We start from the raw sequence: 14,869 nt of genomic DNA, 5'->3' as shown, positions 1-14,869 counted from the left end.
AATTCTTTACATTTATAGAGTGCTTTTCTCACTACTCGATGCGCTTTGTGCACTGTGCAGGGAGGAGCCGGTACACAAACCCATGATCTCCTTAATGTGAGGCAGCAGCACTACCATTGCACCACCTGCTCAAATGGTTATACTAAATTATCTTTCTTGTTGGTAGTGCCTAGAGGGATTAGGTTTTAGATCTTATGAGAGAAGATAGATAAAACATCTATTCATAATATATACAGTACATACATATATATAATGCATTTTTTGTTGAAAAAATTTCATAAAGTATTGGCATTTTAGTATGTTGTGACTTGCAGGAGGAGAAGCCAAATTATAAAGAAAGAAATAAAAATGTACTTTTATTGCAAAATGGCAAAGACAAGACTGGCTGGTTACCATTCTTAACAGAGAAGAACGATCAGTGGATCATTAAATAAGAAATATATCATTTTTTTCTTATAGAATTAGAGTGGGATTAATACCCTAAAACATCTGGAAGCTGTATGAAAGAATGAACTCAACCATGATAATCATGGAAGCTCTGGAATATTGCTTCGAAAATGTGAACAAGTCTTGCATTAAAGCCTCCAGATCTCTTGGCCTTAGAGTAATTTTATATTTTGTTTTTGTTTCAACTGTACTGATCACAATTTGTGGAAACCTCATTGTAATTATTTCCATCTCTCACTTTAAACAGCTACATTCACCAAATAATTTTCTTGTTCTTTCTTTAGCAACTGCTGACCTTCTGCTTGGATTAATTGTACTTCCCTTTAGTATGGTACGAATGGTGGAAACCTGTTGGTATCTGGGTCCCTTCTTTTGTAGATTACACACTTGTATAGATATGCTTCTTTGTACAGCTTCAATATTTCATTTATGTTTTATTTCAATTGATCGTTACTATGCAGTCTGTGATCCACTTCATTATGCCAACAAAATCAACACTAATGTCATTTGTCTGTTCATTGCATTAGCGTGGATCTTACCAGCTATTTATAGTTTAAGTTTAATTTACACCAAATCTAATGACCAAGGTCTCGAAGATTTGGTGAACATTTTGTCATGTGAAGGTGGTTGCCTACTCCTGTTTAATAAATTATGGGCTTTGCTTGATGCAGTGACATTTTTTGGACCTTGTTTTGTAATGATAGCAATATATGCATACATTTTCAAAGTTGCTAAAAAACAGGCCTGTAAAATACAGCGTATGGAGGAGAAAATAAACTCTTTGGAAGAATGTAAAAGCAAAGAATCTAAAAGAAACAGAGAACAAAAAGCTGCTAAAACACTTGGAATAGTTATGGGAGTTTTTTTAATATGTTGGGTACCTTACTTTACTGACACCGCTGTGGATGCCTATGTCAGTTTTTCAACTCCATCAGTTGTATTTGATGGTCTAATCTGGTTAGGTTATATTAATTCTGCATTTAATCCGTTAATATATGCTTTCTTCTATCCTTGGTTTCGAAAGGCACTAAAACTTATAGTTACATGCAAAATATTTTCTTCCAATTCATCTAATATTCAGTTGTATAGTGATTGAAATTTGTGATTCCATTTAATATATATTTAAGATGTTTATATAAATAAAAAAATGAAAATAAGAAATGGGAACACTTCATGTTGTAATATTTGTGTGTTTTATTTCTAGCATGTCACTTTAAAGTTTATTAAAAATATATTTGCCAGAAGTACACAATATGCTGCTTACCCAATATTTTATTAAATTATTTCTATCCCTCAAGTCTGGCCTTAGGTATTAATATACATATACCTTCCTAAAGACAACTAAATGATGGGCCATCCATTCACCTCTCTCAATGTCACATACAGTAGCAGAATGTCACATGTGCCATTGTAACACTTTGCCACCACTGGCTAGCTTGGAGAATTTCACTTAAAATTCCTGATAGTTTCCACATGCATTTGTAACCCTTTCTTGTTCACACTTCTCATTTAAATAACTTATCTTCTTCTTGGGGACTCCATGTACCCAATCTGTCAATATGAATGATTCTCAAATTTGTTAAAATGTTTTTCAGAATAACCAGTGCCAGTTCCACTTCAATGCATTTTTGCGTCCAACATTCTACATTTCTAGCTGAGCAACATACCACACCCTTTGTCCTGTCAAAGCTAATATTCAAGAAATGGGGTTTGTAAAAGCTTGACAGAATCTTTTTCAGTTGTATTTGGAAAGTTCAAGTAGCAAGTCACTACTAATATTAAACTAATAAAAAATATAATTCTGTAATGTTGTGATTCTTAGATAAACTAATTTTGTATTGTGCATTACAAAATGTTGTGTTTGGTTCTCTTTCAGAATTTAGTGCTTTGTACAAGTCACCAAACTTTCCCTTTTTAATCCATTTAGAACATTGCTGTGATTGTGTCTGACTCAAATAAGCATAGGTTTTGCCTAGATGGCAACCCAGGACCTCCGTTTCTTCTAAGTAAAAGAAAACAAAACAAAAGAAAAAGAGTGTCATCAAATAGGGATGCTGTTATGCCTATTTTTTCTGAAGTATCTCTGCTGATAAGCTCTTGTGAGAAGAGCTGTAAAATATACTGCATTTATTTATGTAACTCTGTGCTAGTTCAATGATAAGTAAAGTGAGTCATCACATCAGGGATAGATATAAGTCAAAGACAAGGGAAGTAGGAGAGGATGCCTTTAAGAATAAAGAAGAAAAAAGAAGTCATTGGAAGATAACATTTGGAATTAAAGTGTGAAAGTGCTTTATCAATATAGAGATTTCTACAGTCCGTTCTTCTATAGATTAAATACTACATAGTTAGAGAAGGTTGAAATCAGTCTTCTTCATGGATAGGGACAAGAGATTTGAGTTTCTCTGCCTTAAGCGTCCTACGATGGTTCAAGATCTTTATTATTATTATTTCAATTTTTGGGTTTCTGTTAAATTAAAAAAAGAGTGAACACAAAATTAAGATCAGTTTTTCCTATCTTTAACTAACAGCAGTTAAATTTGTGTACTTCTGTTGATTTGCAACATTTTATTGTACAGCACAGTAACAGAACTAAAATTTATGTACTGTAATGCCACCTTCTGCTTTAGTCTCTGAAGAGTCAATTTTTAAAAGGGTGTTCATTTTTGACCTTCTTGTAAATCAAGTTATAGTTACATCTAATTGCTCTAAAAAGGGGTATAGGATCGTTATAGATTGTTCATGTTCTCAATATTATTTTTCCAGTTAAAGTAAGATAGAGGACAGATTATCTGCAAAAGTCTTGTTTGATGTTTTCAATTATGAGTTGTCTTTAAAGAATTCTTTATATTTCCTTATAATAATTAGTTAATAAAGGAAATTGATTAGCACTCAGTGAAATGTATGTATAGCAGTACTCTAACTATTGAAAAAATTCACAAAATGGCATGCATAAAAATGGAAGTCAAAACCAAATCAAAAGGAAAAAAAAACTAGGAGATTTGGTACCATACAGAATCAGAAGAGAAATAAAACAAATACTCTTCTCAATCATAACATTCTGATACTTGTGAAGAATACTTTGAAGTACTTGCTATGTTATTTTCACTTTTTTAGGTTGTGTTCTATTGTAATTTCCAAATAAATATATTAAAAAAATGCCATAATGCACTTTATACATAAACTGAAACAGATTTCTTATAACAATTCTATATGTAAATTTTACGGAGTGCTAATCAATTGCTTTTTAAGTTTTATCAAGTGGTGTCAAATCAATGCCCTTTTACCTTTTTTCAGACCATATTCTTAACTATGCAAAACACTCAACCTGGCTTCACCTTTCAGCTTTAAATAAATACATGACATTCCTGCTGTGCTTGACAGGACTTTAGGGTAAGGCAAGGGTGGGCAAAGTCATTCCTGGAGGGCCGCAGTGGCTGCAGGTTTTTGTTCCAAACCAATTGCTTAATAAGAAGCACTTATTGCTCTAGAAACACTTCTGCTTCATTTTAGTTGTCTCCCTCATTAAGATTTTGAACCCTTATTGCTTATTTAAGTCTGAAACAGCTGCATTCTCATTTTTTAATTGCTACTTATTAGCAATAAGACGCAAATGACAAAAGAAACCAGCAGTTATCCATTTTGCTTGTTACCCTTTACACCTGTGTGTATTTATCGTGCATTATTTGGTTTAATTAAATACTTGGAAGGAAAGAGAAGAGAAAAAAGTGAAGGATTGAGAATTACTCATCCATTTTACACTTCAAAGTATTTGGATGATATCCTTAGAATGGAAAAAAAAACTAGGATATGAGAATGACTTGACATAGCAGAGTTAAAGCACTAACAAGCCATGAAATGTAATTATTGGCAAGGATTGTTTTCTAATTAAGCAACTGGGTTGGAACAAAAACCCGCGGCCACTGCAGCCCTCCAGGAATGACTTTGCCCACCCCTGGGATAAGGCATTTCACCTGACATTAATCAGCTTATTAGGTTTAAATATAACCCATACAGTTTGCTCTGCTTGATGAAAAGTAACATTTAGACAGATTTCTCATTGACAGCCACACCTTATTCCCTTACTTACGGTCAAAAGCAACTTTGCATTTATGATCCACCAACATTTTGGTAAAAGCTACAGCAGTAAACAGGTTCTGTTATTCTACTACCATTGTTTAACATGTAGAAAGGCTTGGTACCAATGATAATGAAAGTTCAAATTCAAAAACTCTTGTTTTAAAACCACAAAAACATTTAAAAAGAAACATCCCTTTAGCAGTATTTAGAAATGTACTGTATGTGCCTGGCTGTTTTAGAACAAAGTAAATTTGAATAATCTTTGTGAAGGATTTTTAAAATTAATTTTTATATAGTTTTTGATACATTTTAAATATGTTTATCTATATATATATATATTGCTAATACATAACAAAGGACCACTGCCAGCCTTGCCTAAAACATGACGAATATCTGACCATGCATTAAGTTGTTTACCTTATGTTTCCCTACTTTTTCAGAGTCTATAGGATGATTAAATACTCTTTCAAAGTTGTTTCTTATCTTTATTTAAAATAAATCCATGGCAATAGTATAAATGATAAATGGATACTTATTACCCTCAAGCTAATTTCTCAGTGTTTCTAAAGCAAATTGGTGAATATTTTTCAATCTCCTACATCTACATCATAGTTTTGTTCAAGGAAATTTTTTTTTTAAAGTAGTGGTGAAGGTTATTAGTGCATTGCTCTAAACCCAATAATGGAGAAATCTACTTCTAATTCAAGAGTGTTTTAATATTGATAAAGAGGTGAAAGCATCCTTTATTTTCAGAAAAATATTTTAAAAATACCACTGAAACTTTTATGTGCTTTTCCAAGTACGAAATAGTGACCTTGGATGGGAAAGGTAAGGTCAAAAACTAAATAAAAATAAAATATTTTGACAAGAGATTAGGGTTTAAAAGAGCTTGGTGAAAAAACAGTCCACAAAACAAGAGAGGGACAGAGGAAAAGATCAAACATTTGATTTTGCAAAGCACTACATTGTTTGCATGAAAATATGCTATATAAATAGATGTTTTTGTTGTTGTTGTTGTGTGTCTAAAAACAGAGGTATGTAAGCCACCGTCTTCAATACAATTACAATGCAACACAATGCTAGTCATGTGTGTAACAGCAAAGCTGTTCTTCAAAATAGAGCCACAAGCATAAAAAAGAGGAAAAAAGACACAAAATATCAGGTCATGTTGGGAAGCACTGGTACGGCACTTTGCTGCACCCACCACAAATAGCTTGGGATCCTGGTTGGTATCCCCCCAGGTATACACACGGGCCCCAGGAAATGACCACCTATCTGCCGCAGACAAGTGTTCCATAGGCGTCCCCTTGGCCTGGTCCATCCACTCGGGTCCTCAACAATGAGGATCCTGTGATCATCCTCAGGGGATCACACCACATGGCCATAGTGTCATAACTGACGCTGCCTCACAATGCAGGTAATGTGCTTCATTCGGGACTCCATGATCAACCGCACATTTGGCACAAAGTCAGACTAGTGATAACCAAGGATTCTCCGAAGAGACACAATACCAAAAGGAGTCAGGCCTTTGTTTCGGCTCACTGGATAGCGTCCATGTCTCGCAATCATATAGCAAAACAGGAAGCACCATGACTCCAAAGACTTGGACCTTCATCCTTTTCAAAGATATTGGCAGCACTACACACACCTTTCCAGCGATCTCATGACCCCATTGTTCTCCTAATGTATCCACTGACTTCATAGGAAGACTCACCAGAGACATGAATGACGCTACCGAGGTAAATAAACCCCTCAACGAGGTTGATATTCTCTTTGCAGACAGACACACTGCTGATGGTTGTGTCCAAGAGGTCATTAAAGGCCCAGATCTTGGTTTTTATCCAGGACATTCGCAAGTCCAGACACTCAGACTCCTCACTCAGTCTGTCAATAGCCCCAATAAGAGCCTCCATTGACTCTGCGAATATTTCAGCATCGTCAGCAAAGTTAAAATCAGTGAACTTTCTTTACCTCTGGATCCTGCAACCCTGACCCATACCCAGTCCATGGAAGCATTGAACAGAGAAAGAGCAAGTACACATCCCTGACGAACCCCAGAATCAACTGGGAAAAATGCAGAGGTTGTGCCTCCATTATGCACAGCACTCACAATAAGAGTGTACAGGCCATTTATGATATCCAGAAACTTTGGGTGGCTTCTGCGAAGTGTTAGGAAATACTATTAATACAGGTAGACCTTCACTAATCCACATCCCAATAATCCAGGTCTTTCGCTAATCCAATATAGATTTAAAATTTCCCAGGCCACAGTAATTTCAAAACTCATGGGCTACCACACACACGTATTACACTCTGCTTTGTTTGCGCTACATGTTTTGGTGGGCACACTCCTGTAAACACAGGCAAGTGCCACCTTCTTTTTTTCATACATTTAAAGGTATGCACCATTTAATGACCACATGTGGCTCAGAGCACACAGTTTTAAAGCAATTCACATCATTAAGCAGGCCTATTTAATTCAGGCAAATATCCTTCATCACTAGTGAGTTTGTCCAGTTTTTCAACAAATTCTTCAGGTGCCTTAGCATCCGCACTTTCAGTCACACTACTCATTTTCACACTATGCAATTCCAAATGCTTCCTAAAGTGCTTAAACTATCTTGAGCTATCAGCAATGTGCACATCATACTGTATTTAGGTGCAGCTTTTTCTTTTAACATTTCAAATAGGCAAAGTGCCTTTGCCGCAGTAGCCTTAGTGCTGAAGGGGATTCATTTATAGGCCTAGCATTTTATCCTGTTCATAAGTAAGTTTTCTATATCCAATATGGGTCCCAAGTTTCTCTTCTTTAATCTAGTTATATGTAGGGAATCCATTCCTGGAGCCCGGGATTCCTGGACATTTTTGAAACTGCTGTAATTCCCGGGAAAACAGGAATTAGTGTTTAGCTCGCATATATATAGCGTGTAAAAGTGTAAAAATCGATCAAGAAATAACACAGGTATAGTTGAAAATAATTAAGGTGGTGCCACTGCTGCAGCTTGCACTTCATCAGACAACAGCTTTGAATAGCAACTTGAAATTGCAATGCGTCAGTCTGTTGCACCCGCATTATCTGTGCCAAGAAACTTGCCATCACAGAATGATGACAAGAAACTGGATTCATCAGTAAAAGCTGAATTGGCGGTGTTTCAGAGCAACGGCAAGCGCGGGCGTTGTTTAGAACAAGTGTATCAGTATCTGATGATTGTGCCACCTACTTCAGTGGAGGCAGAGTGTGCTTTCTCAGCGACTGGCATATTTCTGCACAAAGGTGCGCTCTTCCCTGGATGACCGCACGCTAGACATATTAATAATAATAATAATTCATTACATTTATATAGCACTTTTCTCAGTACTCAAAGCGCTATCCACACAGGGAGGAACTGTCCACAACCCACAATCCACAATCTTCCACAGTCTACTTACTGCAAAGCAGCAGCGCTACCACTGCGCCACCTTAGAGGACGTTGTGCTTTCTACGCTCTTATTACCGCAACTACGATACATGTACTTATATGACAGCATGAACTGCTTGTAGATAAGGTTAGTCTTTTATTTGTGTCAATATATTGCAGTAGTTTTATTAAAAGTAAGTGTAGGTCGTTCTAAAACCATTCACATGTGAGATGCCCATGCACTGTGTCATCCCCGGGATTCCTGGGAATGAAATGCGGTATTCCCGAATTCCCGGGAATGGATTCCCTAGTTATATGTTTGTGTAACACGATTTACACAGCGGAATGACAAAGAAGAGCCAGACTGCGTTTCGCAGCACTACATGATGCTGCTACTACACAACACACCCAATACAAGATATGGCTATTCGATAGTTGTCATTATTACTGAGTAAGATAATCCTCCCATTGTAATCTTACCTGTGCATGTATGGTGGATTAGCTACTTCATTAAAATTTCACTTACCTTTCATGTTTTGTTTCTATAAATAGCAGGTATATTAAACTTGTACTTATTTATCTGATACTTTAAAGTTGAGATGAGGTGGTTAGCTATTGTTTAACTGTATGCATCATACATATATTATCTATGCCTGTACAGTATAGCACATTACTTAAAGTCACTTGCTCTTTCATTTAATGTTTCTATTTCATTTATTATTCAACTTGTTCTGATTTACATAATATTTTCAAGGTGTGATGAGGTGTTTAGCTACTGTTTAGAGGTGAACCTTCTGTGATCTACCATTTTCACTAATGTTAGGCTTCATTGATGCCAGATTAGAGAAGGTCTTCTTGTACCATATTAAAAATATTAAAGCAATTAGATTATATTCAGAAAAGTTCTAATTCATTATAGAGTCCTCATTTAAAATGTGTGAGCTCCAAACGCATGCATCAGGTTTATTAGGATAGTAGTCATATAACTGATGAAAAAAAACTGAGGTGCCCCAAACATCTCTTTTCAACACCCCCCCCAAACCCCCCCCCCCCCCTCTCTCTCTCTCTCTCCGAGCGCCAGCTATTTAGGGGCAACAGCATGAACTCCAATTTGTTTTTCAGCTTTAGGGCAACATGATCTCCAGCTACGCCACTGATATATAGATATTAATTTAATACACAAATTTTACAATAAATTTTCATTTTTTATTATAAGTATACATACATAAAAACTATACTATATTTACTTTTATGCAATCTTAATAATTATTATAACATAATGACTGATTAATGTGATACCTGCGCTTGTTTCAACGAACACAAAAGTTTTATATTCGGCTCAATATTTGACAGCGCAACCCGAAGTTCTTGGTCAAGATCTTTTAAGCATGACCGCTTATCATTTTTAATTAACACAAGAGTTGAAAAACTTTGCTCACATGAATATGTCGTCGAAAATGGAAGTAGTGTTAGGATGGCCTTGTCGGAAATACGAGGATATTCTTTCTTAACGGAAATCCAGAAAACATCTAATGGAACTTCGGTGAAATGAAGTTTTAACGTCCCGTCATTACTTAATTCTATAAATTCCTCTCGAATTTGCAGTGACAGAGCTTCCGTAGAATTTATTGCATTGGTTGCAAAAGGATTTCGAATCCAATCGTATTGTTCCGTATTAATAGAATAAAAATAGTGATCAAATTTCTGCTGAAGCATACTTAAATGTTGTTGGGCCAAATCCACAATTAATTGCTTGTTTTCAGTCGTACTATGGTTGGTCCTTTGGTACATTTCTAAACATCCTTTTTGCAACGCTTCCTGCCAAAGTTCAAGTTTTTTTTTGAACCCCTGTAATTTATCGGAGCACGTCAATATATTCTCATTCCGTCCTTGCATTTTTTTATTAAGTTCATTCAGATGCTCGAATATATCAGCCATGTATGCAAGTTTGGCTATCCAGTAATCATCATGGAGGCGCTGGTATAGTTCGGGCATATTTTGATCTAAAAGAAACTCATGCACCTCGTAGCGAAGCTCAAACAATCTAGCCAAAACTTTGCCTCGGGATAGCCAACGAACTTCAGTATAAAACAATAAGGATTCATATTCGGCTCCCATTTCTGCACAGAGTATTCCAAAGATTCGCGAATTTAGGGCTCTCGATTTAATTATGTTTATGATTTTAATGCATTCATTCATCGTGTTCAAAAGTTCCTCTGGCAAATTCTTGACCATCAATGCTTCTCGATGTATGCAGCAGTGTAATTTGTATTATCGGATTTTTTTGTTGTACACAAGAGACAAAACCTTTTTTACTACCCGTCATTGCCACAGCGCCATCCGTGCAAATAGCAATGCAATTGCTCCATTGAATATTATATATTTTGAAGAAATCATCGGTTACTCGGAAAATTTCTTCACCGGTAGTTCGCTCTGGAACCTCCTTACAAAATAAATAATGTTCTTTAATAAAGTCCTCGTCAACGAAACGTACAATAGCTATCAGTTGTGCTTTATTTTTAATATCGGTTGATTCGTCGATTTGAAGCGCAAATTTTTCAGCCAATATCAGTTTTCTAATCAGTGTTCCTAAAATATCGCTTGACATGTCGTAAATACGTCTTTTAACAGTATCGGCAGACAACGAAACTTTATTCACTTCCTTAACTTCATTGGGCCCAAGCATAAGTCGAACAATTTCCATGCATGCTGGTTTAATAAGTGTTTCGCCGATAGTATGTGGTCTTTTCTGACGTGCAATTAATTTTGCAACATGGTAGCTAGCTTCTAAGGCCTATTCAGAAACCGTAACGGCCGATTTCATAAATTGCTTCTGTTTTTGATTTTGTTCTAAGCGCCCCTGAAAATATTGTTTGTCTTTTTTGGCGTAACTGGGATGGTTTGAATTTAGATGGCGATTTAGTTTGCTGGGTGCCATTGCCTCGTTTGATAGCTGATCGCCGCAAATGATGCATTGTGGCTTTGGAGCCGTTTCGTCACCACACCACTAGAATCCATATCGAATGTAGTCTTCGTTGTACTTCCTTTTCACAATCTTCTTTGTTTTTTTTGCAACACTTGTGCTGGGTTCTTCATCATCTGTACGTGAAGACGAATCTTTTCCATGTAAAAATTTATCCATATTTAAAGGGGTATAAAACTAAATATGAATCACATGAAGAACGTTAACCATACACAATTCAGCAATACAACTAATAGTAATGAATGATAACTACTGTCGCAAGACGAGTGAATGCGACGTAGCACGACTAATACGTTGGCTTGAATTGAATCTAGGTGAGGGCACGGAGCGCTCTGCCTATCAAAGCATACTACGCAGTTGTCTGGCGACTACGTTGGGCGTACGTCGTAGGCGCCAGGCGATGGGATTTATTATTTCAGAGAAATGACACATAAAATTATGAAACCTTTAAAAGGCTATTTACGCAAATATTTCATTGCACGTATTCTCGTTATTGTGTTTCTAAGGAGGACCGTTGAAATATTATTTAGTTAGAAAATTGTCTTATTTGACCGCGGCACACCTGTATCGGCTCAAGGCACACCAGTGTGCCGTGGCACACCGGTTGCGGAGCACTGCTGTAGACCATTTACGGGAGATTCCACCTGGCTCTCTTGACGTCACTTCCGGGACCGAGCCTATGGAAGGAAACCTTGCCAGCTCCGGTCCCTATGATTGTCACGTCCGGGCTTGAACCAGTGGCTGAAGAACATGAGCCCGATCCCTAAGACCTTAATTCCTGTCTTCCCCTTTAAAAGCCTGCACCTTTTCCCTATTCCCTCAGTTCCGTCTTGGACTTGGTTGTATGTACATCAATGCACTATTTCATTTGAAAGCAACTTTTGCAGCCAGGAAAACAATGACACGGATGACTGCCCCAAACATTTATATGACTATGTGTCGACTTTGTGACAATATATATATATATATATATATATATATATATATATATATTGTGGAAGATGACCCGAACACAGACAGGCAGACATGTCTAAGTCACCCAACACACGTTTATTCTTCATACTATTATTTAACAAGTGCCACACAACCCCAAAGTCCTGGCCAACAACATTGCCCTACTTTCTTCAGGCTGCCTCCTCGTCTCTCCTCCCAGACCTTGTCCTCTCTTCACTCCCAACTTCAGCCCCTGAATGGAGGGAGGCAGCCCCTTTTATCCACACCCGGATGTGCTCCAGGTGTCTTCCGATGAGCTTCCGCCGGCACTCCCCAGTGTTGCGGAAGTACCGGCTCTGCACCCGGAAGTACTCCGGGTGTCCCTGATCCTCTTCTCCCCAGCACTTCCGGGTGTGGCGGAAGTGCTGAGGTCCAGGGCTCCCAAGGCATTGGGGCACCCCCTGGTGGTGACCATTGGCCCCTACAGGGTTGAGCTTCAAAGCTCTGTACCCGTGGTCCCCATAGCCACCAGGATGGTTGCCCCCACATGGTCTGAGGGAGGTGTAAGCCCTCCTCCGGTCCTTCAGGGTGTCCCGGCTGGGTTGCCTTACTAAAGTCAAAGATCATCCAGACTCGCACCTAAATATGTAGTCTTCACTGTAAAGATGCCTGAGACAATAAAGCAAGTGCTATTCAAACTGTTTTTCATCACCCATTTGTAAAAAGAAACTTGAACAGGTTATAGAAGTGTAGGAATTTTTGCATTTAAAATAAATCAGAGATTTAAGGACATAGATGAAATCTCCAGCATACTCATTCTGTAGGTCCTTGGAAATGTATTTTATTGTAAATTAATTAATACTTCCCATATACAGTCTTAGCTAGAGTTAGGATGGAATGCATAACTTATCTGCCAAATTTCTTATCTATATATAGGCTGAATTGGCCCAATGTTTGTGGTTGCTGATGTTTTAAGCCACGAAGGACATCAAGTAAAGTTTACAGAAATATATGTCAGTGTATTCATTCTGTTAACACATTTTTATGATTTTACTTTTGTAGGTGGTGGCACGGTGGCGCAGTGGTAGCGCTGCTGCCTCGCAGTTAGGAGACCTGGGTTCGCTTCCCAGGTCCTCCCTGCATGGAGTTTGCATGTTATCCCCGTGTCTGTGTGGGTTTCCTCCGGGCACTCCGGTTTCCTCCCACAGTCCAAAGACATGCAGGTTAGGTGGATTGGCAATTCTAAATTGGCCCTAGTGTGTGCTTGGTGTGTGGGTGTGTTTGTGTGTGTCCTGCGGTGGGTTGGCACCCTGCCCAGGATTGTTTCCTGCCTTGTGCCCTGTGTTGGCTGGGATTGGCTCCAGCAGACCCCCGTGACCCTGTGTTCGGATTCAGCAGGTTAGAAAATGGATGGATGGATGGATTTTGTAGGTTGTAAAATGCTTTTAAAGTACGATTAAAATGAAAGCATAATAATATTTCTGTTCACTGAAGATATTGCAATGTGTGATTCCTTGGATTCTTGTTTACTTCGGTTATACTATTTTTAGCAATTTCATTAAAGATTGAAAGCTGTTGACTCTAAACATCCTTTTCACTGAACAACATTGAGCTGTTTTAACCTAAATTTTTGATAATCAGCAGGGAGAAATCATTTCATCTTCAGTGCCTATTCATTGATTTTGTACGTTTGTCTTTTTCCACTCCAGAGTGGCTGGAGAAGGAAAGCCCTTCTAAGCAATAAATATTCTTGGAGGAGCACAGGTTTGATTTGTGATTTAGGATTGTTTTTAATATATAATTAAGTGCTAATAATAAACCAAATGCTACTACAGTAGACCCCCACAAAGTCGCGGTTCGGACTTCGAGGCCTCAGTCATTCACGGATTTTTCCTTAGAACCCATCTAATAATTATTTGCGGAAACCGCAAATATCCTCTGCAATTTTTATGGCTATTTTCTTGGCAATACTGTAATGTAGAGAGAACAGGAAGCAACTGTAGTGGGAACGCGGCTTGGGATGGTGAAAGTAGCCAATAGAATTTGGCTCTGACTGGTCTTCTGCTGAGGGTGCTGGGGCTATTGGGGTCAAAGGATGTCAGCGTGGCTTTTACAAAGGGGGCCGGTGACCAAAAGCAAAAAAAAATGTTTTTGTAATTTGTGTTTAAAGTTCCTGTCTCTCTGCCTGCCTTCTGTTGGGTTACCTGTACTTATTCATTTTGTCCTGGATTGTTTCGTGTTTGGTGTCTGCATTGTCAGCTGTCTGCTTGTGTACATGAGGACTATAAGTGGATTCATGGCCATCCTGCAAAGAAAGAAGCGCTCCTGAACCCGTCTTCGCTTTTTCAGGAACTAGTGGTAGGACTATCTTTACATCCCCATTCAACGTGCGGATCTGTGGACTATCTATTTTCATCATTACATTTCATCCATTGCTGTTTTTCATGATTTACTGTGTGTGTTTTGTTGGTGCTTTGTTGTATTTAATGTGTAATCGCTGTAAGGGGAACAGGGGTGGTATCATTGTTTTCATTTATTACCAGATTGCTTTGTTTTTGTCTCTGTTTGTGAGTGCGTGCGGATCGGGTCAAGGCTGGGTGCGTCCCTGGAATCCCCACCATAAAAATAAATAAATCGCCGTCTTCTCGACGGTGTGAATCTTATCAGCACCGGACTGCTACAGCGTTATTCATTTCTCCTTGCTGCTGATTGACTGTGATGCATCTCCAGCTGAGTGTTCTTGTGTTTTCCGTTTTGTTCCTGTGAACCCTTAAACTGCCACAACCAGCTATAGTCGTTTCCCAGTGCCATTTGCGAGCACGCAGGAGCTGACTTAAAAGCCTGAACAGCACCTGTCCTTTTTGGGTGATTGCTTTGTTTCTCTCTCCTGCCCCAGACATCCTCTGGTCCTGTTGGGGGTTGTGCTCCCCTATGATGTTTGTCTATTGTTTAATCGATAACTAACTGCATACAGAGCACGTTTTACTTCTGAAAGAGACGTTTGTTTGTTTTAATAAAGTTCCCGTCT

At 38.1% G+C, this 14,869-nt stretch overlaps 1 protein-coding gene across 1 annotated transcript; it reads left to right on the top strand.

The window, feature by feature from the left end:
- Window positions 1-463: 463 nt before the first annotated feature.
- LOC114647562 (trace amine-associated receptor 8a-like) lies at window positions 464-1,543 on the top strand. Its single transcript, XM_028796182.2, has one exon. It carries the CDS (start codon window positions 509-511, stop codon window positions 1,541-1,543), a length of 1,035 nt encoding a protein of 344 aa, XP_028652015.1. The 5' UTR covers window positions 464-508.
- The last annotated feature ends 13,326 nt before the right edge of the window (window positions 1,544-14,869 follow it).

Source organism: Erpetoichthys calabaricus, chromosome 3, assembly GCF_900747795.2.
Source record: "Erpetoichthys calabaricus chromosome 3, fErpCal1.3, whole genome shotgun sequence".
Classification (NCBI taxonomy): Eukaryota; Metazoa; Chordata; class Cladistia; order Polypteriformes; family Polypteridae; genus Erpetoichthys; species Erpetoichthys calabaricus.
The sequence above is the reverse complement of the archived record's forward strand: the minus strand, read 5'-3'. Positions and strand labels throughout refer to the sequence as shown.

What these genes read in the sequence shown, in the direction of transcription:
- LOC114647562 (XM_028796182.2), top strand. Translation starts at nt 509, where the DNA reads ATGAACTCAACCATGATAATCATGGAAGCTCTGGAATATTGCTTCGAA.